The following is a 27,648-nucleotide window of genomic DNA, read 5'->3' as shown; positions in this document are numbered from 1 at the left end:
CACAGCAGAACAAAAGTTTTGTTACTCCTGGCCATCACGCTGTATGGTGTACCCACTTTGATGTACTAAAACCAGGGTGCCCAACCACTGCTAAATGTAGAGGGTAACATGCTAATCACTCGGCCACTGTTTTATTGTATTATTTTTGTAAATGAATGAACTTAATTGTAAATGTGTATAAATTAGAAATATACTCATTATCACCAGTTGAAAAATTGCAAGAATTCACATTTTGCACTGTTGGATCTTAAGGAGGTTCTAAGTAGAGCTTCAAAAGGCAAAAACAAGAAATGGGAGTGAGACAAAAAAAACCGGAGTCAGCAATTTATTGCAAACAACCATCAAACTGAAATAGGCTATTTACAGCCGATCAAAACTTTAAGAACATAGCTATAAAAAACCTAAAGACCCCAAAAATAGTAATACAATGTTGAAAAAAAAAGGACTCAGTAATGAGTAGCTGCGCCATTCTTGTTAATCACCTAAAAAATTAATTTGGACATGCTTGTAGCCGGTGTTTCCAGGAGGCTAGTGGGAATGTTGCTGCAGGTGGTGAAGATGGCTTCAAAGAGGGCATCCACTGTCTTGAACTGATGTCCATTTCTGTAAACCTCCCTTGCCATTCATCTCCAAATTTTCTCAATTTAGATTTAGATCAGGGAACACGCAGGATGGTCCAAAAGAGTGACGTTACCAAAATGCAGCGTTGTCCTGTTGAAAAAGCCAGTCGTTACCACACAGATGAGGGCCTTCAGTCAAAAGGGATGGCCCCTGCAACAACTCCACATAGCCAGCTGCCGTTTGACACCCCTGCACAACCTGAAGCTCCATTGTTCCACTGAAGGAAAAAGCACCCCAGATCATGATGGCACTCCCTGCACTGTGCCATGTGGAAAACATCTCAGGTGGGATCTTCTTGTCATGCATTAACATTGGAAGCCATCAGGACCATCAAGGTTAAGTTTTTTCTCATCAGAGAATAAAACTTTCTTCCACCTTTCAATGTCCCGTGTTTGGTGCTCTCGTTCAAATTCCAAACGGGCAATTTTGTGTCGTTCAAGGAGACTACAGTAGGCCTTTGAAGACGTTTTTGTTTCTTAAAACCCTTCTCTTGCAGATGTTGTCTGATGGTTATTGGACGGGACATGGCATCAGTAACTACCTTCATTTGGGCCGAGGATCGTCCTGTGTCTTGACGGACAGCCAATCAGCCAATTTTTAGGTCTACCACTCGACTTTTCCATTAGCCTTAGCATCTTTTAATTTGAAGAGGACTTATTATTCTTTTCCTCCTTTTTCTGACCTATAAATGTTGTTACAATGTTGTATTGTCGTGTTAAACGATGCCAACGCATCAGATAATGAGGTTTGCGCATTTGGGAGTAAGCCCTGAAAGCAGTTTTGGATGGCTCTGCACGCTGTATTTTACAGTTTTTTTTAAACACAGAGTTCCATTGACGTCAATGCAACCCGGACTTCCCTATATTGGCATGCCCAGCACCCCTGCTCTGCAAGAACAAGCACTTATATGTAGAGGATTTTGCATTCTTACCATTTCCAGGTGTTTCAATGAAATCTTACCTGCGACTGCATAGGGTCAATGCAGGTGCTTCCTCCTGCTGTGAAGTTACAAAACACTTTCACAGCATCATAGGGACAACCTTGGTTGGGGTCCATGTAGAAGTAACCTGAAAGACAATGCGCCTACAGTAAAAGTGGTCCAAAGAGCAGCCATTCAACATGTTTGAAGACCTGACTGGGACCCTCACCATCATTCAGATGTGGATGTATGAGCCCAAGCTCATAGCAGGTGGTGCCAGGGTCATCTTTGGTTCCTTGAGGCCAGTGAAAAGCTTCATTAGCCTCATCTTCTTGAGACTCTCTCACTTCAGTCTTCACTGGACTATGTTGCTATAGAGGAATGTATTATTTATAAATGTCAGATGAGCTAACAGTCAGGCACCGGCATAGTGATTGACCAGGGTGTTAAGACGACACCTCATTTTGGAAGACTAAATTATAATTTTCCAATCCACTTTATTTATATAGCACATTTTTAAAAGTTTGTTACTGCTGCACAGTTGTTAAAATACAAATAAAAAACAAGATGAAACTAGACACAACAACAAAACTCCATCCATCCATCTTCTATGACGCTTCTCCTCCCTAGGGTCACGAGTGTGCTGGAGCCTATCCCAGCGTACTTCAGGCGAGAGGTGGGAAACACCCTGGACTGGTCGCCAGCCAATCGCAGGGACCTGGGTTCGATTCTCCGTTGGGCATTTCTGTGTGGAGTTTGCATGTTCTCTCCGTGCGTGCGTGGGCTTTCTCCGGGTACTCCGGTTTCCTCCCACATCCAAAAACATGCATGTTAGGTTAATTGGCGACTCTAAATTGTCCATAGGTATGAATGTGAGTGTGAATGATTGTTTGTCTAAATGTGCCCCTGCGATAGCATGACGAGCATGACGTCTTATGCATGACGAGTTTTGCACTCAGCTGAAACAACTTTTTCAACGGAAAATACTGCCACACGGCCTCCATTGCTCTTAATTCATGCTACTTTGTTAATACGTTAGCGCCCACTGTGGTTGTGATGATGTGGGCTCTATCCAGCCTCTGCTAGATTGACATGCTGGGGCGGAGTCAGAGAATTTAGATGCAGGCCGATATAATATGATACTTGTTTTTTTGCTAATGTTGGCCTGATATGCATTGTCAATATCAGATCGGGAAACCCCTATCGTGAACGCACACACAATTATGGCAATGGCGACCCACCCGACACCACTGTAGTCAGTCACAATTAACTGAAACAAATATAAATGAAGCATGAAAGAAAACAAATGTTATACTCACTTTTTGTTGTCTTTGCCGTATCTGAAGGAGCTTGTGTTCAGACTTGGATGTGTTGGATCTTGTTAAGGTTTCAGATGTCTCACTTGGTCTATAACCATATTTTGGTCCTTGTCCTTGTTTAGGTCTGTATTTGCCTGGTAAACCCGTTTTTCCCTGAGGAAAAATGACAGTAAAACCACAGAAAATATCTAATTACACTGGGTTCTCTACTTACGAACATCCGACTTGCGACCATTCGGAGATACGAACGCAAGCTGACTGGTCTATATTTTCATGTATTTTTTCGAAAATTGCAATATTTTGTCATTTGAATTTGTTCGAAAATGGCGCTCTACAGTGCTACCATATCATCTACAAGGAGAAGAAAAGGAAGACCATACAAACTTCCATTGAAAGCTTCTTCAAACGTAGATCTGCTACTCCTGCACCGTCGTCACCAAGTGACTCGCCACCAATGCCTACACCTTCGTCTGCACCTTCGTCGGCAATTCCTTCCACCTCAGTTCCCCTGAACAGCCTCTTTTAGAAGAGTGTAACGACGACGACGATTTGTCCTTTTTTCAATAACTCCTCCTCCTCCTCCACCACTACCACTAACGACGTATGCTCGGCCACTCCTCTTCAAAGGTAAATAACATTTATCATTACATATTACTATATCATTTTTATTATTATTGTTTTTTTTAATTAATTATCGTCGTTTAATATTACTACTGCATCCAAACTCATATTTACATACATACGCATGTATATATGTATATATGTGTATATATGTATACACGTACATGTAGTACCTATATAATTGGTAAATTACCTTTTGTTGGACTTACGAACAAATCGACTTGCGAACGGTCATCTGGAACCAATTGTGTTCGTAAGTTGGGAACCTAGTGTATTATACTTTTGTTTTTAGTATACTAAATGTCTTACTGGGGGTCCTTGCTTGCCCTTCACCCCTTTAGGTCCGCTGGTGCCTTGGACACCTTTCATTCCCTGTAAACAGAGCCAATCACTATGCAGGGATAACTCTTGAGGGACACATTCATTGTCTTTTCTCTGTGGCACAGCCAGGAACACACTGGATGTGAACTAGCTTCTGGTAGCATCAGAGCACATACATTTTAGCTCATTATATTGCAAAAAAAATACTATTACCTTCTGTCCAAGTTGACCCTGTTCAAAAGCAGGAAAGAAAATCAATTTCGACATTTTCAAGTACTTCCAAAACAGAAAGTTACTACTTTAAAATAAGGATACCCTTAGTATGACTTTATAAATTGGCTATTAATTTAAAAAAAACATACTGACCCAATAAACTGCTATAAGTCACAAGATAATCAGCAGGAGTGACATCCTGTTTGCGAAATAAATGATTCCACATTTAGATGTAATGCTTTGTTAATGGTAACTTCTCATTAAACATATTTATAACTTACATATTGTATACTGTACATTGTACTATATATGAAAACATTTATTGGATTTATACCTTTTATGATCCTTATTTATTGTCAGACTAGGCTGTTTTCACTGTTCATTTATTGTCATTATTTATCACACTATGAAAACCCCTGATATAATATTTACGGGTAACCTTACTCCAAAGTGGTACTGAAAAATTCTTAGAGAGAACCTACAGGTTGTCCAGGATAGCCTTTTAGACCAGGCGGACCATGAGAACCATTATCCCCCTGTTAAAATCAACAAGTTGGTGGTTAACTCCATGTGAAAAAACATGACATCAGAAGGTAAATGAAAAGGTACCTGCTTCCCTTTATGACCTGTCACACCTTTGGCACCCTGCACACCAGAATTCCCCTAAAATCATGAAATATGAGGTCAAGGTCAATATTGTCTTTTATGTAAAGGTTTATTTTAGTTATACAATTATTTGGAGAACCTTTATTCCTGGTGGACCAACTGGCCCCAGCATCCCTCTTTCACCTGGGAGACCCTGTATAACAGGAAGAAAAGGTGAGAATTGCTTAAAAGCCACTTGTTTCCACATTGAATATCATGTCTGGAGAACTGTACCATGTGACCACCTCTGCCTGTGTCACCTTTCTGTCCCATCAGTCCAGGGATACCCTGAATCAAGAGCAGGTATTATGCTAAGTTAATGTTATCTTCACAATAACAGTTAAAAAGTGTTATACTTTTGGACCCATTGGTCCAGGAGGTTCTCCCATCTTTCCCGGTGGTCCAGGTTCACCCTAGAAGAACAAAGTGCATTATACAATATAAATGATAAAGGGGTCAAGGTTTATATTTAATACAGAGCTGCATCGCTATGGTGGTGTTTTGAAAGCCGACAAAGATGTCAGTGCCTTTTACCATCGGCTAGTAAACCACTTAGAGTCACAGTTTGTACTTCCTAGACGCTGCTATTTTTCAGATGTATGTTTGCCAGCAAAATACAACATTATCGCCACACACCTGCATACAATGATAGATGTAATTAAGGACGTGTAATGTTAGCCCTGTTAGCTTGTAAGGTCTGACAGCGCAGTGGCTGGATAAGGACTTCAAACTGTACAGTTTAAAAATAAACATCGTTTATCATAACGGTATCGTCCTTGAGAAGCAGAAAGTTATCAGTATTGGTTTGAAAAACAAAAATCCTGTTCTCTTAGTAGAGTTTTTCCCCATATAAAAACGTACCTTAAGGCCCTGTGCGCCAATGTTCCCCGTGATCCCAGGTGGTCCAGGTGCACCCTATGGTATTATTTTGTCAATGTTACACCGTCTACTACTAACACAGCTACCAAAACAAAGATGAATAAATGATAGGAAGTTCAAAGCTTTCATGCTATCCATGTATATTTTACCTTTTTACCAGGCCTCCCCGGGACACCAGGCGTTCCTGTGTAGCCAGTGTGACCCTTTCATTCAACCAGGAGATAGATTCAGTTTTTTAAAAATGATCAAACAATAGAGAATTTTACAGGATGACATGCTTTCCTTACCGGATATCCTTCATTACCCTGAACCCCATGTAAACCGTCCAAACCATTTAGACCCTGAAGGTGAAACAGAAGTTAATTATCACTATTTCTGTTAGACAAAATAGCTTTTTAAATGTTTGATGTGTCCATAGGGATACTTGCTGGTATTCCAGGTCTCCCTGCAGGTCCAGGTTTCCCTAGTGGACCTTCAGGTCCCTATAAAAGACATCACATTACTGAGTTCCAATGCTAATGATATACATATCAAAACAAAACATACTGTGGCACAGTGCATACAACACAACAAAACATTACAGAACATAACATAACTTTTGAGTGACATTTTGATTATCGACAACCAGGACACTCAGCCCGGCAGTAAGATACTCAAATCATACTCGAAGGTTACTCAAAGATGCTGTATAATTTCAGTGCGTTTAAAGTATGCCTCCTCTGAATGGATAGAAAATTGATAGATTACAATGGATGTAGAGCTACTGCAAGTGCTGTTCTCTCAAAGATGTGGACATCGTGTGGTAGTCCACAATGTCTTTGTTGAGATTGTTGTCAAGGAACCAGAGAAACTTCTGTCCTCTTCTCTAACATCTGTTCAATGTCTGTCGCGAATGCAACAACTTCTTCCTTGTAGCGACTCAGAACACCAAGTAGCGTGTTGTTCAGGTAAGGCCTAGTCAACAGCCCATTATTGAGACACACCACTATACTGAGCACTTGAGTCAAATACGACTCTTATTTTCTTAGGCTTCTTGGGACGATATGTGCCAAATATTGGCAAATGTCACAGTTCTTCCTCGTTGAGGGGAGATGCTAACTTAGCATGACCATTTTTGAACATCTGGTCCATGAAGCTGAGAAAGTGTTTGCTCATCTCGAGTTTCCTCTCAAGGTTTTTCACATTTTTCCCCCCAAAATGGTTACATTACAAAAGGTAACAAGCATTTGACCTCAGGCTCCTGTGTCATTCTGTTTTTGGAATAATTTCCGTGCTGATTTGTTTTCTTCCTTTGGAATTTGTGTCCTTGGTTATAGATAGTATAATTTTCAACTCATACAAAGGAGGCAAACATTAAATGTATTGAAATTAGAAGGCATCTTTGAGTAAACTACCTCATTGCTGGGTCAAGTGACCTGGTTTTCAGTAATCAAAATATTGTCACCCTATAGCACATTACATGAAATTACATTATTCTGACTCACAGTTTTCCCCAGGGCTCCTTTGTTCCCTTTTTTTCCAGGCTGACCTGACCATCCCTTTATAAAGACAGCATCTACATTATCATATCGCTTATTTGAACAGTTAAAACATGAATCATATTATTTACGATATACTGAAGATGGGCACTGGGGTTCCCTTACTGTTATCCCTTGAGTCCCCTTATTTCCATGAGGACCAGGAGGACCAGCAGATCCAGGTCGACCTTTAGAACCAGGAGGCCCAGTAAAGCCCAAACTTCCCACTTTTCCCTGATAGAAAAGTTTTTTTGTGTGTGTACAAGTCTGAGATTACAGTTAAAAGTACTTTGTGGTTATGATATATTTAACCATTGAAAACAAACAAAAGTCTCACCGTTGCGCCTTGTATTCCAGGCTCTCCTTTTGCACCCTTTTCACCTGTTATTCCCTAAGAAATTCACAGGTTTGTGTACGAAAGCACAGTTTGTCAATATGATAACATTTACATAGCAACTCAATAAAAATGTGTGTACAGACTCCACACATCATACACGTCATGAAACCTCACCATGTCTCCTTTGACGCCTGGAGGACCAAGATGACCTTCCTTCCCTACACTGCCCTGATGAGCATGAAAACCATGAAAATGAAAATCCAAAACAGAAAGTATCAAAAACTGCTTGTCCTACAAAGACAATTTCAGCTGTAATTCTGTTTCACCTTTGGGCCAGGATTCCCAGATTTGCCACCAGGACCCGCTTTGCCTGGCAAACCCTAAAAAATATTTAAAAAATGGTACATATAGTGACTCAGCTGATTCAACCCTTTTACCTAAAGTGCTGCTGATGACACTTACTGGTGCGGATGGTCCAATAAGACCCGGAGGACCGATGCGGCCAGCGGGGCCCTGAAATGAGTGGAGAGGTCGAAGCATTGAACTATAGAAACTAGTATATTATATTCCAAAAAAGAAAAAAAACAGGCCAAACAAAAGTTGGGGTTCAAACATTGGGCCTCATTCACGAAACGTTCTTACGCACAAGTCTGTTCTTAAAGCCTTCTTACGAAGATTTTTGGCATTCATGAAACGTGTTCTTAACTCACAGTTCTTAGATCTAAGAACAAATTCTACAAACGCTCAGGAGGACTCTTACGCACAAGCAAAGCTTGCACTTTCAATGCGCAATCGCCCTCATGATGGATTTTGCAACCTGATCCCAAAAAATGTAGTGCAAATAAAATATCCCAACAATTATTTATCATCAAAACAACTAAAATATACTCCATCGATAAATATATAACAAATCCCAATTCATCAAAAAAAAAAGTAGCTGGCTGGACGTGCGCTGCGCAGAGAGAGAATGTAAAGGGACCATTAGATTTATTTGCTGAAAGCCACGAATATTTGATGTCCTGCTTCAGGCTTCAGGCTTCCCTCTCTGTTCTTGCAGGTGTTCAGGATCATCAGAATAACATCGCAATGAAACGTGGTGTGTCTATTGCGCACGTAGCACCCCCAGATAACGACATGCGCCCCCAGCCATGTCTTGAGCCAGAGCACGGGGCTGCTGTATTAATTAGGCAGCGTCTAATCAAATGTAACCACAGAAAAAATACATTGTCACACACAAACTATGTATTTTGACTTTATTTTTCCATCATGATTGTGTAAATATTTTCTAGAGTTTCCGAAATGGTTTGGTTTTTGATTGATGGCCCACCTCCCGTTTCCTCCAGATCCCTCCGGTGCAGTCTAATCTTTTTTTTTTGTTAGTCTATTTTAAGTCAAAAGACTTCTTTTTAACCTCTGCGGTGGTGTGTTTCTTCGTGGAAACGGCATTTATGTTTCCTGCAATGGTGCTCCATGCCGACTCTTTTTGGATGGCCTGATGACCGGTGGATACACGTGAAAATAAGGTGGCCTTGTGTTCGCTCACTCCTTGTAAAAGCACCTCTATTTCTGTACAATTGAAGTTTTTCTTTCGTTTGTTGTCCAGCTGCTCCTCAGTCTTGCCCTTGCGCGTTGCCATCTCCGCCTCCAGCTGCCCGTTGCGCACGGCACATTTTTTACCTTGTATGGGAAATAATAGGCGGTGACCTATGCAAATTAGGCCTCACATGCACGGGCATCGCAGTTGGCATTCATCAACCTAAGAACACCGGTGCGAACGATTATCCCTACTTAAGAACGTGTCGTGAATGCGGCGCAGTTTCCAACCCGCGCCTTCTTAAGTACACTTCTTAAGAAGACTTTTGAGAAGATTTTCGTGAATGAGGCCCATTGATGCTAACTGTATGTCCCTGAAGACCCTTCTGTCCTTTGGCTCCAGGTTTTCCAGTATCTCCCCCTGGACCAAACTGTCCAAGCATCCCCTCGACACCCCTCTGGCCTTCTTGACCCTGTAAAAACATTCTAATGATGAATAATTTTACACTTTCATAACTTTCAACATTGTTAAAGGAAATTAACCTTGAGTCCAGAGGATCCCGGTGCACCTCTGTCCCCTTGGACACCAGTATACCCCTGTAAGATAACCAGCGAAAACATGAGAGAAACGAGAGAATTTTAAGTGAATTTCAGTAGGGACAATTATTAACCTGTTTCCCTGGCGGGCCCTTCACTCCCTGGGGGCCTCTGACACCACGGTCACCTTCAGTTCCCTTTGGGCCTCTCCAACCTGGAGGGCCTTTGCTGCCTTTATCACCCTAAAATAAATTGTATGCTTAGTCTGTTTGCATGTATGGATGCAATTTAGACACAAAAGTGTCTATTAACATCTACTCACTGGGGTGCCTTTTAGTCCAGGTCGTGCCTCAACCCCCTGGAGTCCAACAGAACCCTAAAGAAGAGGGTTCGCAGAGAATACAGATGGACTAAGTATGTATTGTCAGCCACAGCTATACACAAATGTTAGGAAGCTTACATTTAGTGGGTATAAAAAGAAATATGTATATGATTGAAATCAGCAACACAGTCTTAATCTAGCTACCTCCTCACCATCGAGACCTGCAAGTCCCTCCTCTCCTGGAGGCCCTTTGGACCCCTAAAAAAGATGATGTGAAATTAAACATCACAATTAAAGGCCAAATACGGTATATATGTATGTTTTAACAGAAATAGATCACCTTGTCACCTTTGACACCAGGTGGGCCATTTGGCCCTTGAAGTCCATTGTTACCCTAATAATGAAAAAAAGGATTATATGCAAAGAAGGAAACTAATATGAAGATGCTGTCGCTGTTCTCATCCAGAACACAAAGAAAACACATCTTCTCGGTTTTCTGAAAAAAAGCAAGCAAAAAGTCCTGATAAAATACCAAAGACAGAAAAAGAAAATAAAGAAAAATAAGCAATTTTACAAGAAAAAACAGGCAAAAAAAGATATGACGAGCAAAAACAATGAAGTGTTGATTGTACGAACTTTTCTTGTAACAACCTTTTGTATTCTCTTTCATTTCTGATGTTGTGCTTTTTAATTGTAGTATTTTTTTTTCTTTTCTGTGCCGCCCTAATATGTCAAATTGAATAACAAACAACTCTATCAGGGAGGAAAACTATGAAATATAACAAATGTACAATAGGATAAGATGGCTGCGCAAGTGTGCAAACAATACTTTGATTTGGCGATTTTTAACCACTCTTCTTAACAAAAGTACTCCAAATGTGTCAGATTTAGCCCTGGGCTTTGATTTAGGGTCATTCCTTAATGTTCTTCTGGATTTGGATGTATGCTTGATGCTGAAAGGTCACTACTGTTCATAAGTCCCTCCACCTTGCCTAGAGCAAAAGAGCCATCATATCGTAAGTATATATAGATTATATGTTATGTGGTTGTATTGGATTATTTTATTATGAAGATGTAAATTAAAACTTTGAGCATTAAAAACCTTTATACTTTTTAGGAGACAAAAATAGTGAATTATGGACTTTTTTACATTTTTCTTTCTTTTTTATAAAACACATTTTACTTGATTTACTTGATAATGAACATATAAACAATCACATATGATAATTCTAAAAATAATAAAAAATAATAATATGTTAAAGCACTTAAACACAATTTTTTAACATATATTCTCACTTTTTAGTTTGTGGATATAAAAACAAACTTACAGGGTAACCTCTGACTGCACTGGACCCAACTGGTCCTTGTGGCCCTGGTTCACCTGGAGGGCCTCTGGGCCCAACCTCACCCCACGGTCCAATGTTACCCTGTACACCCTGCAATATAAAAAAAAAAAGCACGGACCTACATTTACAAGGTCAATCCTAGCATTTGTTTCTTGAAAGTGTATTAATTTAATCCCGACAGTCTGTTATCTTCATTTCGTAGCATGTCTCTTGATGTGATCTTGACTGATTCTTTTTTTTTTTGACCAATCAGATTTCAGCTTTGATGTGCTTCCATGTGAATCCAATCTGGCCAAGGCCTTCAGAGTTAGGAGTGCTGTTTCAATGTCATGTAAAATATTATGATTGGGTTTGTTTCTTGAACCAATCAGATTCGCCTCGCAGGGCCATCTGGCAGGCGTACTCTGACATCAGCATTTTTCTGCCCTCTGATTGGTTGATGTCTGAAAGTATATTCCTAACACTCAAAGTTACCATTATGCTTGAATGAATCATCACGTGAAAAGCACAATGCTTAACTGATCCTGTTCTGACATGAAGAAAGGAGCTATATAACATTTTTATATAATCCAGTAATCAGTATACATATTCATGAAAACAAAGCATTTGTTTTTATGGCGTGTGTGTCATTTTCTTTCAGCCATTGAATGATCAAAAAAAGAATTAACGTGGATGAAAAAATTGTCAGAAAGGGAGAACATCTCAATATCTTACCTCATTCAGATAAATATGAATCGATAAAAACATATACAGTACGAGAAAAGCACTCAGAGAGTGCAGACCTCCGCCAAGCGCCATAGTTCCCCCATATTGTGATTTACACCATAAATATTAGTCCTACATTTATCTACATATTTAGATTGCTAATGTTAGCATGCTAGCAATGCTAACATGCTAACGTTAGCATGTTAACACTTTGCATAATAGTGGTGTTTTTATAATTGTCTAGCTATAAAAATGCTCTTTTCATAGCTAGACACATTTATAAGTACCACTATTATGCTACGTGTACTATGCTGGTATGTGGTAACATGCTAACATTAACACAGTAGCATTTTAGCCATTTTCATAGCTAGACACATATATAAATACCATTATTATGCTACGTGTTAGCATGCTAATCTTAGCATGCTACTATGCTAATGTTAATATGCTCGCAATACTAACATGATAATGTTAGCATGCCAACACCTAGCATGATTGTGCAATGTACCGGGAAGGCTAAATATCCCTAATGAGTTGAGAATTTTGACTTTGGAACGGACTGAATCGGTTGAGAAATGCAGTTGTTAGAACTCTTTAAATCAAAGTAATTTTACATTCCGAAAACTGGGAATGTCAAGAAAAGTGGGAGTTCTTGGTATGTGGAAAATGGCATGAATGTCTTTAATTAGTTGAATGCTTGGATGTTGGAATGGTCTGAATCTTTTGAGAAATGTGGTAGCCTGAATGTCCTGAACGTGTTCACGGTTTGAATCGGTTGAGAAATGTGGCAGTAGAAGCAGGTAATTAGTTTTAGGGAAAAGGGTGAATTTTGGGAAAATTTTTAATTTTGGATCACCTCCAAAATTTAATCAGATCTCCCATACCCCATTTCCGACAATTCCTGAAAATTGCATCCAAATCCATTCGGAACTTTTCAAGTTATTTTGAACACAAACAAACAAAGAGATAAACACCGGCAATAACATAACACCTGCACTTGCAAAATTGTAAAAGAAATCATCATACTGGAGGTCCCGTGTGTCCACGTGGTCCAGGCATGCCCATCTTTCCCTGAAGGATAAGGGGAGATCATATCAAAGAGTAGCTTATCAAAGAATCAATGGCTTATATGTTTTTAGAAACGTTTTAAATATAAAAAATACGATACTGGTATCATTGATGAAAATAAAATGACTTACTAGGGGGCCTGGTTTTCCTCTTGGCCCTTTATCTCCTCTCTTGCCCTTCCCAAGAAGGTTAAAAAAGCATAAAAATGAAGCATATATTATAATATCATGCAAGAATATACATGATAGGATGAAGCAATTATTACCTTGCTTCCTTCCATCCCTGCAAGTCCACTAATGCCGTCTTTCCCATTTGCCCCCTAAAAGGAACAAATACATTTCTACGCTACTATGAGGGCTACAATGAAAATACTTTACATTTACAATATTTGATGTCTTTTTCCTCATCAAAGTAATTTGCAATATCATATCAATGTTATATTGTTTCTCACTCTTTTTCCCAGCTTTCCAGGTGTTCCTTTCGTTCCTGTACTTCCAGCATCTCCCTGGAAAGAAGCACCACATCTTTATGAGTCAGGACTTATTTAAAATGTTATTGACTGTATAAAACACTCACACTTTTCCCTACAGGTCCCTGGAGGCCACTTGTTCCTGGCTTTCCTGAAAAACCCTGTCATACAGGTGACCATTTGAATCTTTGTATGGTCAAGTAGGTTCATAATGGAACTAGACCACTGCCATCAAGTTTAGGCATTGTAAATAAATGTTGGGATTGTATTGAGACTAAAATAGCGTCACCGAGAGAGACTAATCTTTTTTCATTAACGTTATAATTTTAATTCTATTTTTATTATTTAAATGGTTACTTTGGGCCGCACGGTGGTCTAGTGGCCAACACAGTAACAGCTTGGAGATCGGGAAGACCTGGGTTCGATTCTCCCCTGGGCATTTCTGTGTGGAGTTTGCATGTTCTCCCCGTGTGCGTGTGGGTTTTCTCCGGGTACTCCGGCTTCCTCCCACATTCCAAAAACATGCAGGTGAGGTTAATTGGTGAGTCTAAATTGTCCATAGGTATGAATGTGAGTTTGAATGGTTGGTTGTCTATATGTGCCCTGCGATTGGCTGGCGACCAGTCCAGGGTTCCGCCTGTCGCCCTAAGTCAGCTGGGATAGGCTCCAGCATGCCCCCGCGACCTTAATGAGGAAGATGTGGTATAGAAAATGGATGGATGGATTGTTACTTTGATATGTTTTATATTATACTGTATTTTTCAAACTCAGTCTTCAGATTTCCCCGTTTTTTCACTGACGTCAGTGCTTGTATTTTTTTCAGTGTGTTGTTTTTCCAACTTCCTGATTTTCAAACAGAGGTCTGTTTCAGTAAAGCGCTGTCACTGAAAAATACGGACATGAAATGGGAATTCTGAAAACTGACGCTCAAAAAAATTCACATTCTAAAAAATATCCAAATAAAATATTGGATTGGAGTGAATGTCTGTTTTATTTTTTTATTGAATCATTTCCATAGCTTCTTTCAATGTAAATAGATGTTTCTCTGCAATGCCAACATTTATTTATAACCTCTAACGCTTATTTCAAGAGCGTAAACTCACTTTTGGACCTGGAAGTCCAGTGTCCCCAGTCATTCCATTTGTACCAGTCGGGCCCTTTTGAAAAGATATTTCTTGTAAGTGTAACTGAAATCATCTGAGAGATAATTTGACAACTAAGACACCACCAGTTCCAAAACATGACTGATTGCCTTGCAAGCACCTGTATTTAGCATTTTTTCCAATGATCAACAGGAGGCACAACTACACAATTACAAAATTAAACTTTATATACTATTATATACTTTAAGTCATGGGCAATATGATACAAAATGCAGAATCCGAGCAATCAAAAGGAGTGTGATTGGTCTTACCATGGCTCCGTGGATACCATCTTGTCCTCTCTCTCCTGAATGACCTTGTAAACCCTACAAAAATAGAGAAAGTTATTTGGGCTATCTTAAGCCAGATTCACTTCCATAGTCAACACGTTGGCCACTTTGTACTGTTTCAAAAGTAAGCTTCAATGAATTGGTCGTCTTAATTCTAATCAGAATACTTCAATGAATTATCCATAACATTACCTTGAAGCCTTTTAGCCCATTTGTGCCTGGGACTGCTGGGCTTCCCTGTACAGTAAAGTTAAAACCCACAACCAACATTAATATTAGACTATTATACTGCTTTTGGAAATACAAAATAAATAATAATAATAATTATTAAAAAGTAAGTCAAAGTATGAAAATGTCAATGGAATTAAATATTTATGTTATGTCATACTGTATGTACTGTATGCAATGCTACTTTTAATACAATAAAACAAAATGCTTAGTAAAAAAAAATGCTCCTTTTCCACTTCACAGGACTGGTTTGGCATCAGAACAACACACGCGAACAAACAACAACAGTGGAGTTGACCAAAGTAAGAAGACAAATGTCATTGAAGAGGAGACTGAGGGCAGGAAAGAAATGGACCTCGGCAGCAAAGTGACTATTGAGATAATACTGCAGTACAAAGGCACAGCAACAGGGTAGGTTAACGTTAGCATGTGTTTATTTTTGTCAGTTGTACATGTGTATCCTCAAACGTTTTCACCATTCACTCAAGAGTGGTTGACGCTGACTGCTGGATCCCCTCAGGCTAGGTAGAAGAAATGGTTCCTGATTTTGTCAATGGAAAAGCATCAATAGCGAGTGGAGCCATGTAGAGCCAAGTAGGTAGTGTACAGTGGAAAAGGAATCATTAGTAAAGTCAGAATTTGACCACATTACAGTTCATGTTATCAATGTTATCAGAAGAGCTGTGAGTAGTAACTAAAAAAAGAATAGGACTATGTAATGTTTGAGATGAAATCTGAAGAGGCCACAATGAGAAGTTTAGACACATAGTAACCTTAATACCAGGTTCTCCTTCTGGTCCTGGTTCCCCAGATTTTCCCATTTCCCCCTGCCAGAAGAAAAGTGAACCAAAACCACTGATAATAATTGACATTTTAAATTGAAATAATTGCTATTTATTTTAAATTCAACAGCAAACCCAAGGTTCATATACTCACAAAAGGTCCGGGTATTCCTGAAAATCCTGATCGACCTTCGCGACCCTTTTTTGGGAAACATGATGCGAACATGTTTATTATTTACAGTTTAGAAATAAAACAGCACCAAAACAGTTATTTCAACATCTGCATGTCATGCATTTGTGTCAGTGGCCTTGCTGCCAAATGAATGGGATAACAGTCAAACTAATTCCAGTGAAGAAAACTACATTTTCATGAACATAACTTTTATGAGTTGACTCATTCATGTCCTACTTTGTCTCCTCGAGGTCCAGGTACTCCTTGAATCCCTGTTAGCCCTCGGTCTCCCTACAAAGACACATAGATAAGGCCCAGCAAAAGCCACACACTTCAGTCATGCATCATATAATGCCTTTTAAATGCACCTTCGGCCCATCTTTTCCTTGGTTTCCCTGCTCTCCCATCGTTCCATCAGCTCCCTGCAAAGATGGATTTTTTCTTCACTTACTGTTCATGCTTTCTTCATCAGTGTGTACCCACAGTGGTTCCTGCAAGTCCTGCTGGTCCTGTTGGCCCCTTGAGTCCTTCGAGTCCTGATGGACCTCGACGTCCCTTAAAGCCAGGCTTTCCAGGAGGCCCTGGGGGTCCCTGCATGTTAATATAACAAGATACTGAACCTTTATTGAACTGGTCCTACATAGTCCGTGGATGTCCACTTTCCATTGGTATCCAAGAACCTACCAGGTCCCCGTTGAATCCTGTATCACCTTTTACACCCAACATAGCTTTAGCCCCCTGTGTTACACACACAAACACACAAAAAACACAAAGGGCTTTTTGATATGTGATGTTGAGGAAAGCATTTTAGTTGAAGTCAATAGTGCTTAAATAATCTTACTGGATCACCTGAGGGTCCAGGCATTCCTGGATTCCCATTGGCTCCCTGAAATAAGAATGTAAAAAAGATCTGTAGTGAGACATTTGAGGTCGTATATGTGACTGTACATATACGTATAGGTCTTGTTGACTTACATAAGGACCAAGGGGTCCAGGCTCTCCTATGTCTCCTTCATCCCCTGGACGACCCTAATGAAGGCACAGTGACTCACAGAGGACAGGTGCAATTAAATGTTCTGCTTTGTTGTTGTTTTTATTGTCATACTCACAGGATCTCCTTTAGTACCTGGGGGTCCAACAGGTCCGGGTTTACCCTGAGTGAAAAATAAAAATGATTTTACATTCTGGTCACATTACATTCTCAAAACATATATATATATATATATATATATATGTTTTGAGAATGATACAAATATGACTTTTCACAAAGTCAGTTTTTATGATGGCAATTTGCATACACTCCAAAGTGTGAAGAGTCATAAAATGAATGGCAATGAATTGTCAATTAAAAGTCCCTCGCTGCCATGAAAATGAACTCCATCCCAACAAAACATTACCACTGCATTTCAGCCCTGCTGCAAAAGGACCAGCTGACAAAATGTTAGTGATTCTCTGATGAACAGTGTTTACAAGGACAAAGGCTAGAGATAACGCTGTCATCCTGATTGAGTGAGAATAACAGACTGGAAGCTTTAAAGGGAGACTTGTGCTTGGTATCTTTGTTGTTCTTCTGTTAACCATGGTTACCTGCAAGGAAACATGTGCAATCATCCTTGCTTAACACAAAAAGGGCTTCACAGGCAAGGATATTTGTGATAGTAAAACTGAACCTCAATCAACCATTTACTGCACTTCATGTTCACATAAAAATGTAAAACCACAAATGTTTTTCAGTGTATAAAAAAATTAGGACTAAGAAGTATTTGAAAAAAACATTTTAAACCATCCATCCATCCATTTTCCTTCGTTTATCCAGGTCCGGGTCGCGGGGGCAGCAGTCACAGTCGGGAAGCCCAGACTTCCCAGTCCCGGCCCACCTCTGGGAAGACGTCAAGGCATTCCCAGGCCAGCTGTGAGACATAATCCCTCCAGCGAGTCCTAGGTCTGCCCCGGGGCCTTCTCCCGGTTGGGCATGCTCGGAACACCTCTCCAGGGAGGCGTCCGGACTAGATGCCCGAGCCACCTCAACCGGCTCCTCTCGATGTGAAGGAGCAGCGACTCGACTCTGAGCCCCTCCCGGATGACTGAGCTCCTCACCCTATCTCTTAGGGTGAGTCCAGCTACCCTACGGAGGAAACTCATTTCAGACGCTTTTATCCATGATCACGTTCTTTCGGGCACAACCCAAAGCTCATGGCTGGTGCCATGTGCACTTGTGGACATCCTTATGTTCAAACATGGTGTTTGTGATGGACAAACTGAGGTTCGTAGGCGTTGAAGTCTCCCAGTAAAACGTCACCAGTTGGTGTGCTCTCCAGCACCCCTCTGATGGTCTCGAAGAAGGTGGCGCATGTGCACAAACAGCAGTCAGGACCCTTTCCCCAACCCGAAGGCGTAGGGAAATGACCCTCCCGCTAACCGGGGATGACTCCAACACAGAGGCACAGAGCCCGGGGGCTATTAATAAGCCTACACCAGCTCGCTGCCTCTCCCCTGCAGCACATTTTTAACCAAAGTCAATTATTTTCCTCTTTTTCTTGTTTTTTTGTCTTTCTTTCTCCTCTCAGGTGCTGTCCACACAGAAACGTTTTGTGGTCAAAATGGCCAAGTATTTTATAATTTCAGCCTTTCATCCACACAGATTTTTAAAATTATTTTTAATGGCCTCCAAAGTGGGAAAATCTGATAACGCCGGCTTGACGTAGCATACTGCTACTTTCTGAAATCAATGACATCACCGCCCTGTCGCCGTCACGTGACCAGAAGTAACAAGCTAACATAATATCTGACCACTTGGACTGCCATGACTCACCCCAGTTGACATTCTCCTGATATTTTTTTGGTCTTATCCTTCAAAAATGACTGCAGAAGAAATTGTCCTTGTCCTTAAATTGTCAGTCTAGACAAGCCCTGGAAAGCGGAAGACGACAAATGTTGTGTTCTTTCTTCTTCTACAGTTTTGGTGTCGTGTGGTTCTGTCTATGTGTGCCTTACGTATTACAGCGTTTTCGCTCAGTGAGCACTTCCCAGCGATTCATAGCAACTATTTACTAATCTGACAAAGCATGGCCGTGATTTCTTTTTAACACACCAAGAAAAAAAATCCCAAAAGCGTTCCCTTGTGGGCAGAGCCTTAATGAGCAACCTGTATCAACATTTTTTTTAAAACTTCAAAGGAGTAAGTGCCTCACCAGCTACGATCCTCACCACACATCACTGAACTTTAATGACGTTTTGGAGTTCATGAGAAAGTCAAAAGAAAAACGTAGCTCTCTTGAACCACAGGGTAATTTATGAAGATGTATACCTCACAAAAGTGAGTACACACTTCACATTTCTGCAAATATTTTATTACATCATGATATCACTGAAGAAATGGCACTTTGAAAGCAGTCAGTATACAGCTTGTATAACAATGTAAATGCATTGTATTTGTCATATGGTTTTACTTCTGGCTGTGTAACTGCAAGTATTGGCAACATTTTAACTGAATTTTGGTTGTCGCTTGATCACGTCACCTTTTCCTTCACGTGTGTGTTATGTGGGGTGTGGCTTGTGTGTTGAGCAGGAAGAGAGCCGGATATAGTACGTTCGAACATTAGTGCCCCCAATACAGTACCTAACCAAGGCATACAGCACCTTTAAAACATTGCCTGTACAACACAAATGAGCCTAGCTAAGTTTTGTTGTACCTGTGGACCTTGTATGCCCGGAGAGCCAACTGTTCCATTGGGACCAGGTTCTCCCTAAAGGCAAACGTTTAGCTCCTGGTGAGTACCATGTTTTGTCTTTTGTCATTAGCCTATTTTAAAAGCTAATTGTTGGTGTGTTACCTCTGGTCCAGTTGCTCCTCTCGGGCCAATTTCACCTTGCCGACCCTGAGAACAATCATAAACATCCTATCAGTCATTTTTGGTTATAACTGATTTAAAAGTGCTAGTTGTTTACTCACTGGAGGTCCATTCACTCCTGGAACTCCTTTTGCTCCTTTTGGACCCATTTTGCCCTGGGGAATCACGTTTGCTGTTGTTACTGACACATGCACTGTGCTCTTGGAACTTGGAAATTTTATTTCAAGAAATATTATTATTAGTATCATCATGGAAATGGTGATGGTTTGATTTATTTCCAACATGCAAAACAATTTACATTTGCAGTATGTCATGTGTTTACACTTGCACGATTCAGCATGTCCAAAAAGGAGTAGGAAGAAGCAGAGTTCATTTAATCCTACCCCTTCTTCGTTTTTCAGCTATTGCGGATAGCTGCTCACTTACCGTTTAACATGTACCATTTTGCCTTTTTTGTCTAAGGTAAATGAAGGATAAAACTGTTTGAGTTCAAACTGTTTGCACAGTTTGAGCTTGTGGCTCGCTTGTTAAGTGAAAATAAATAATATACAGTAACAGATATAGACTCAAAGAATAAATAGGTAGTAGTAAATAACTTACATAAATACATAAATGTTATTATTAAAGTAAAAAAAGCAGCTTATGGCCTAAAGCGATACTGTGATGTTTCGCTATGATGTCATGTACAGTAGTGTTACCCCAGGATGCGAGGACATTCTTCTTCTTTTACATTTAACGGTGGATGCAAACTACACGAGTGCAATATGATCTCTATGGCTAACAGGCTATATCAATACAGTAGACATTTGGACATTTTGTGGAGAAACGAAAAAAAAATACTATATTAGCAAGTTTGGTGGCTTTGCAAAACAGCAACAAAAACATGATTTAAGATGACTTACTGTATATCTTGAATGTTTCTACCATGTCCACGATTTTCCTCTTTGAGTTTTTTCTTTCTCTATCGTACCTAGTGCAATTTATAAGAACTGCTCTACTGTCACGTTAGAGCTATCACCTTTTCCAGTGTCATGTTTACCTACTAAAACAGTCTTGTTTAACTTAGTATGTCCTAATTGAAGCCTAATGATTATTGTTTCCTTGTTGTTGTTTTCCTTTCCTGGATCGGCCACCCTGGGGACACGAACCAATGTTTAAGTTAATAAGGAACAGTTCTCCACCCTTTCTTTCATTATTCCACCCCACTTGCCATACCTTCATCATTTTTTTCAAATTACAGATTTGGCTTTTGATTTGCCAACGTTACACTGAACTAATATAGTTTCTGTTCTTAGTTCTTGCTTTGCATATATGTCGGCCAACTAATTGCCCACCATTCCCACATGGGCTGGAACCCAAACAAATCCAACATGAATTCCCACACTTTGAATTCTGAGAATTATTATTAATATTTCATAAACAACATTTAATTAGCGGCTTAGGAGCAATACCCAAGTGACCCAGCCTATTACTTAATTCAGAATAAACAAATTATAGTACCATTACATACATACATGCAAGCCTGGTGGTCCGCCAAACCCTGGTGCTCCACTTGGTCCCTGGAAAAAGTCAGAAGTACTTGTATATCAAAAGCAAAGTACACTGGATTTATAATATGGTCAAGTTGGCTAAATGCTTAACACTGACCTGTGGTCCTGATGGTCCGGGGAAACCAGGAGGACCCCTAGCTCCTGGTATTCCCTGTAATATAAAACAAGAGAGATCATGGCATATAGTGTAATGGTACAAAGGTTACATGTGTTTAACATTACTGTATACTAGAAACACTGCAGAGATTGTAATGTTATATCTGACCAGGTAACCTGGAAGCCCAACAATGCCTCTGACACCTTTATTCCCCTGGTGACATTAAAGACATAAGGATTATACAGTATAAAGAAAATGAGTGCAATAAATCGTGAGAGGTGGATGGTCTCTCCAACCTTCTGTCCTTTTACACCTCTATTCCCTTGTGCTCCAGGCTCCCCTTCATAACCCTGAAGAGGCAAAGTAAAACGTTTTAATCCTGCTGTATAGTTACATGTAGACAAGGGGTGTCACGAGATCAAAACGTGACGAGATTTCTTGTTTGAAAGAAAATCTGTCTCGTGAGATCAGGGCAGACAGAAGCCAGTCAGATGGTGATTTATGGCATCGCTACTATGAATAATATTACAGCGATGTGAAAGTGGCAGTGTGCAAGGCATTATTGGAACCGCACATTAAGAGCTTATCGCACACTATAGAACTTGCAGTCCAACCTACCTCCCAGCGTCAGCGAGTGACATGTGGGTGTTTTTTTCGTCGTCGAACATTCCAGGAACCAAAAATGGCTAGTAGGGAAAGCTGTCGCCATGCAGAAGCTGTAGTAATTCTACATTTGATCAAAGTTACTTAGAGTTGTCAGAGCAAAACATGTAGATTGTAGGACTTGTTTGCACCCTTAATCACCGAGTGGTTCTATTGGGCGGTTCTATTTATGCTCGTTATACTGAGAGCACTTTACAAGCAATGTCGGTCTGATGCTGGTCTGAAAGCTGCATAAACCCCTCCAAAATGCAATAGCTGAGCCAAGAAGGCAACACCTCGCCTTCCTGGTGAAACCAAGACAAACATGAGTGTCCAAAGTGTGGTGCAGGGGCCATCTGTGGAACGTGGCTCATTCAGAATTAAACAAAACCTGGCAAAAGTAGAAAAATAGAGCAAAAAGGCATAATGTAACTACAAAAAGCTAACATTTTGATACTAATAACTAATATGACAGACAGTACGAATTGTCTGTAAGAAAACATTCTTATTTATTATTATTATATGTTATCGTAACAGTTGTTTATTTGGTCTCAAAAAATGTTGACAATAATATTGTTTCGATCCAGTTTGTGGAAAAATAAACATAAAAAAAACACAGGTATTGCATTGCAAATAAAAAGTTAGTTTTTCCAGTCGTATTTTTTTCATTGTACTTTTCTTAAAATGAATGTTAAAATCTCGTCTCGTTCTCGCAGACCCAATCTCATGCATCGTCTCGTCTCCTGAGTTGGATGTCTCGTGACACCCCCAGTAGACATTGCTCTCAATTACCAATACAGTACATACAAATATGACAGATACATTTGGAGTTTCACCCTTATCGTGTAAGGCCTCCTTGAACATTGAAGGTTGAAAACATTCTTACCGACTCACCCAGCTCCCCTTTGCTGCCTTTCTCTTCACTGTAGCCTTGGGGCCCCTAATGAGCCAAGCAGAATTTACATTTTTTAAAAAGCAGCTGGATAATTAATTAAATGAGAAGATTACTGTCTCTGAATTGAACTGCATTACACTGCTTTTGAGTTACATTTAGCAAAACAACAGTATAATTCTAAAATATGTTTACTTTTTAACTTACAGTAAAACATTTAATTTTAACACACTTCAACTTTGACAAAACAAATTAACAGCTTACAAATTATACGTATCTTAATAGTCCTACTTTCTATTGAACTTTTGTACTTTTTTTATAAAATCTATTGGTATTTTAGGTTTTGTGGCCCCGTTTTTTGTAGGATTTGGTTTTCAACAAAAATTTTTGCAACAACATGGCTCAGTTTTTGTACACTGTCACGTTTATTGTGCCAAACAGTACGTTTGCCCGCGGAATCAAGTGCCCAAACAAATTATCGACGCATTAGTGACACATTCTCTGTGAAAAATGGATAGTGTTTCTTTTAACGTTGGGACACCATAGAGCAGGGGTGTCCATTACTGCAATCGCGAGCTACCGGTCGACTGCGAAGGTAGTGTGGGTCGATTGCATAAATGTGACTTTGTAGATGTCATATGACATCAGTCTGCTGACATTAAGCTCCCCTCCTGATTTGCTGTAGCTCCTTTGCAGCAAAGATGAAGTAGTGAAAAGACGTCTCAAGCGACACACAGAAATGCAACTTTTATCTTTATTATTCTGATTACAGATAAACTAACCCAGTGGTAAGATGCCTATATCTATAACAAAAGTTATTTGTTCACTTGTATCGGCTATCTATGTAGAAAAAAAAGGCAATTTGACGTCTTTGCGTCCTCAACTCCGCTATAAAAATATGTCTTTTCTACACTTCAGTTTGATTATTTCATGATGAACTGGAAAATGTGCCCATTGCTGAAACTTTTTAAAATATGTTTCTTTGACTTTGGCTGCATTGTCTTGCATGATAATTTTAAATTCTTGTATATCTGTAATGTTTGAAGGAAATACGAACTGGATGTAATCATCAACCCGACGTAGCTATTTCGTCTGACATACTTTGATGAAGAACTTTGATAAAGAAGATGAGAAACACTATTGAATTCAAGAAAAAACTCAGATGAATGTAGGGTTACAATTGTCATGTAAACTGGAGTAATTTGCACTACTTCTTATAGAAAAAATGGATTTGGTTTTTGTATGTTTTTTGAACGGGATTAATGATGAAACCCAAGGTTCCATTGTAGATACAATTTGATTTCTATAATGTTACACAATTAAATGAAAACACAGTTGCCAAAACAATGATATGCTTAATAATACTTTTGTCTGTTCAACATCTAGCTGGAGCCAAAGAGCGATAGCACCTTTAACCGTCTATATAAATAACCTGTATAATTATATGAAAACACAATTTTGACAACGATAATCACATTGGATGTGTCAGGAGATTCACCTGTTCTCCAGGTAAGCCTGGGGGTCCTTGTTTTCCATTGTACCCAGGTGTCCCATCAGTCCCAGGCCGGCCCTGGGGCCCTGGCATACCTTGTGGCCCAGGGACACCCTGAGGTACAAAGCACAGGTGACACAGATTGTGTTGTGTTATGAGAACTTGTAGGTAAAGAAAAATAATCATGTATTATTGTTATTAAAATGTAATTTTGGGAAATATGAGGGAGAACGTTGTGTTACTTGATTATCATTCTATTTACTATTGTTCTAAAATTTATACCGTATATTTATTATTTTACAGAATACATGCAAGCACTGAGAATACTACAAATCAAAATCTAAAGCAAAATCTAAAGCAAAATCTAAAGCACTCATCCGTGGGCCGGGCCGAACTGGGCAGCAGAAAACTTCCATAAGCAATGATGCAATGAGTTAAAACAAAACAAAAAAAACGTTTTGTAAATAACATTGAATGTAATGTAAATGCATATCACCTTAAGGAAAAAAGGGTGTTTATTTTAATTAAAAAATAACTTACAAAGACATTTATTTTACTCTGATGTGACATTGGTGTTGTTGTGGTATTATATTGGGTTCTGAAGATCACTACCGGCAGTTGCAAAAATAAAACTAAGGGGTCAAGCTTTTTCACTAGGGATGCTGAAAAACTTAAAAGTCAGGATAATGGTGAGACAAAAACAATGAAACGATAGCAGCTACTTAAAATATGGTTTTGTTACTTCCATGTTATTAATAAAAGCACTTGTTCGTTGTTTCATCATTTCAGATTAAAGTTAAAGAGAACTATCCAGAACTTTCCACAATGGCATTGAAGACGTTTCTATTCCCATCCAAGACTAGATCTTCGGCTATTACCGCCACCCAACAATGGATGGGTAAAACACGCTGTCTGTCACACACATAAAACCACAATATTAACATCTTCCCTCTGGAAAACAAACTCCAGGTTTGTACAGATGGTGCCCCAGTATTAACCTTTGTCCTTTTAATTTGATGTTTTGTTATACACAAACATAATAAATAATCACCATGACTACAGTGTAGTCGTACAGTGGGTCCGTGGGCTCAAAAAGGTTGGGGACCAATGATCTAAAGAAGCATAGCAACCGCTTGAGCGCTTTAACAACCAACTGATGATCACACCTATTTGATTAGGCATCATAAGCACTCACAAGCAGTTATGGTGTACTTTGTGGACTTAAATGTCTGATTGGCGCTGACAAACAGAAAACAGCATGCAATGTTAAGGTAGATGAGAGATGCTTACCGTTTTTCCTTGAACTCCTTTGCGACCCTGCTTCCCGATAATTCCAGGCACCCCCTTTAGAAGGCAAATTTGATTCATCAAATTAATTAAAACTTTCTTGAAGTGTTGTCTTCAATTTTAATCTGAGTATATTTTGTTTGCTTTGTGAAAAAAGGACTCTAAAAGAAAGACATACTTATGTTGGATAGCTTTTAAAGTAGTCAGTGTACAGTTTGTATAGAAATGTATATTGTAGATTGACTATCCACTGAAAATGGCCCGACACACATCCATTATTGTCTAAATTGCTATCAACACAAGTGTGTCCTAGGTCTAGGCCTCCCCCCAGCCCGGCATTCCAGGAGGCATCAGGACTAGATGTCCGAGCCACCTCAACTGGCTGCTCTCAATGCCGAGGAACAGCTGCTCTACTCTGAGCTCCTCACCCTCTCTCTTAGAGTAAGTACTGCAACCCTATGGAGGAAACTAATTTCAGCCACTTGTATCTGTGGTTTTGCGTTTCAGTTCTGCTCTTTCTTCACCACAAAGGTCCGTTACAGCGACCGCATTACTGCAGATGCTGTGCCGATCAGCCTGTCAATCTCACGGTTCGCCCTTCCCTCACTAGTGAACTTGAACTCCCCAACTTTGGGCAAGATCTCACTCCCAACCCGAAGGGTGCAATCCACCCTTTTGCGGCTGAGAACCATGGCCTGTGATTTGGAGGTGCTGAGTCTCATCACAGAAGCTTCACACTCGGCTGTGAACTGCCCCAGTAAACACCGAAGGTCACAGCTTCAGGCCATCAGGACCACATCATGAGATGAGAGCCGAAGGCCCCCAAATTGGACACTCCAATGCCTTGGCTGAGCCTAGAAATTCCATAAAAATTATTAGCAGAATCAGTGACAAAGGGCAGACTTGGTGGAGGCCAGCATTCATCTGGAAAAGGTTTAACGTACTGCTGGCAAGGTGAACCAGGCTCCTGCTGGGTGTTACATGGACCAAATGACACGTAGTATGCCACAAACCCTCCTACTCTTGGAGCACCCCCCACCGGGCGCCTCAAGGAACATGGTCGAATGCCTTTTCCAAGCATACATACTTCCTCTTATGTGGCTACTTACAATGGGCCCTGCATTTCCAGGAGGTCCAAGAGGTCCTGGAGGTCCCTTTAGTTTCTGACGTTAATTAAAACACAAGATATGCAGGTAAACCTATGTAATAATTGTGTTGTAAATTGTTCCCGTCTGTTTTCAAATCCATCTCCTACCGGCCATGAAGAAATCAGCTTAATGTAGAATTTCTTCTTCTGTAAGAAAAGCAGAGCAATAACTGTTTAATTAGTTTTTGAGCTTGGGTCACATTAAGAGCCAGCAGTTAAACCTTGAAGGCCTCCCATTCCTCCTCAGATGTTTGCAATACAACAATAGCAGGCATCCCAGGTGGACCAATGGGGCCTGTGTGTCCAGTTTGTCCAGTTCTTCCCATCACCCCTTGGTATCCCTAAAAAGAACAAAATACCATTACGTCATCTGCTTGCATCAACCACCCATTTTCTATGCCGGTTCTCCTCATTAGGGTCACGCGGGTATGCTGGAGCCTATCCCAGCTGACTTCGGGCGACAGGCGGGGTACACCTTGGACTGGTCGCCAGCCAATCGCAGGGCACATATAGACAAACAATCATTCACACTCACATTCATACCTATCGACAATTTAGCGTCGCCAATTAACCTAACATGGATGTTTTTGGAATGTGGGAGGAAACCGGCGTACCCGGAGAAAACTCCACACAAATGCCCAACAGATTCGAACCCAGGTCTTCCCGATCTCCTGGCTGTGACTGTGTGGCCAACATGCTAACCA

The 27,648-nt window shown here is 40.1% G+C and overlaps 2 protein-coding genes and 1 long non-coding RNA gene across 3 annotated transcripts; all 3 read right to left on the bottom strand.

Moving 5' to 3' along the window:
- Positions 1–1,566: 1,566 nt before the first annotated feature.
- si:dkey-21p1.3 (collagen alpha-1(XXIV) chain) lies at positions 1,567–15,844 on the bottom strand. The gene is made up of 36 exons (XM_054790065.1): positions 15,806–15,844; positions 14,997–15,041; positions 14,787–14,840; positions 14,476–14,529; positions 13,480–13,533; positions 13,355–13,408; positions 13,169–13,222; positions 13,035–13,079; positions 12,862–12,906; positions 11,113–11,220; positions 10,125–10,178; positions 9,989–10,042; positions 9,785–9,838; positions 9,597–9,704; positions 9,469–9,522; positions 9,291–9,398; positions 7,855–7,905; positions 7,719–7,772; positions 7,567–7,620; positions 7,393–7,446; positions 7,182–7,289; positions 7,023–7,076; positions 5,967–6,020; positions 5,826–5,879; positions 5,688–5,741; positions 5,521–5,574; positions 5,016–5,072; positions 4,894–4,947; positions 4,760–4,813; positions 4,624–4,677; positions 4,497–4,550; positions 4,015–4,032; positions 3,790–3,852; positions 2,860–3,012; positions 1,770–1,911; positions 1,567–1,688 (listed from the first exon to the last, which is right to left on the bottom strand). Exons 3-36 carry the CDS (start codon positions 14,787–14,789, stop codon positions 1,567–1,569), a joined length of 2,211 nt encoding a protein of 736 aa, XP_054646040.1. The 5' UTR covers positions 14,790–14,840; positions 14,997–15,041; positions 15,806–15,844.
- A 364-nt stretch (positions 15,845–16,208) lies between these two features.
- Positions 16,209–21,533, bottom strand: LOC129188919 (collagen alpha-1(I) chain-like). Its single transcript, XM_054790064.1, has 12 exons — positions 21,485–21,533; positions 21,352–21,396; positions 19,939–19,992; positions 19,820–19,864; positions 19,679–19,732; positions 17,096–17,140; positions 16,962–17,015; positions 16,828–16,872; positions 16,671–16,724; positions 16,470–16,577; positions 16,355–16,408; positions 16,209–16,277 (listed from the first exon to the last, which is right to left on the bottom strand). Exons 3-12 carry the CDS (start codon positions 19,984–19,986, stop codon positions 16,209–16,211), a joined length of 576 nt encoding a protein of 191 aa, XP_054646039.1. The 5' UTR covers positions 19,987–19,992; positions 21,352–21,396; positions 21,485–21,533.
- A 1,516-nt stretch (positions 21,534–23,049) lies between these two features.
- Positions 23,050–25,837, bottom strand: LOC129188985 (uncharacterized). Its single transcript, XR_008572721.1, has 3 exons — positions 25,801–25,837; positions 24,517–24,624; positions 23,050–23,066 (listed from the first exon to the last, which is right to left on the bottom strand). It is a non-coding gene; the product is annotated as an uncharacterized LOC129188985 (long non-coding RNA).
- Positions 25,838–27,648: the final 1,811 nt, after the last annotated feature.

The sequence above is a fragment of the Dunckerocampus dactyliophorus genome, chromosome 10, assembly GCF_027744805.1.
Source record: "Dunckerocampus dactyliophorus isolate RoL2022-P2 chromosome 10, RoL_Ddac_1.1, whole genome shotgun sequence".
NCBI classification, from domain to species: Eukaryota; Metazoa; Chordata; class Actinopteri; order Syngnathiformes; family Syngnathidae; genus Dunckerocampus; species Dunckerocampus dactyliophorus.
Note: the sequence above shows the minus strand (reverse complement) of the source record. Positions and strands in the feature narration are given on the sequence as shown.

Bases quoted from the DNA above. Each gene is read 5' to 3' on its own strand.
- si:dkey-21p1.3 (XM_054790065.1), bottom strand. The intron at 9,523-9,596 runs GTTAATAATTGT...GTTATCTTACAG, and splicing joins AGGGCCCGCCAGGGAAACAG to GGGTATACTGGTGTCCAAGG. The intron at 7,077-7,181 runs GTAAGGGAACCC...GTCTTTATAAAG, and splicing joins AGGGGACTCAAGGGATAACA to GGATGGTCAGGTCAGCCTGG.
- LOC129188919 (XM_054790064.1), bottom strand. From the start codon at position 19,986: ATGGGTCCAAAAGGAGCAAAAGGAGTTCCAGGAGTGAATGGACCTCCA. The intron at 16,578-16,670 runs GTAGGTTCTTGG...ATTAACATGCAG, and splicing joins CAGGATTCAACGGGGACCTG to GGACCCCCAGGGCCTCCTGG. The intron at 16,278-16,354 runs GTGCATTTAAAA...GTGTCTTTGTAG, and splicing joins AAGGAAAAGATGGGCCGAAG to GGAGACCGAGGGCTAACAGG.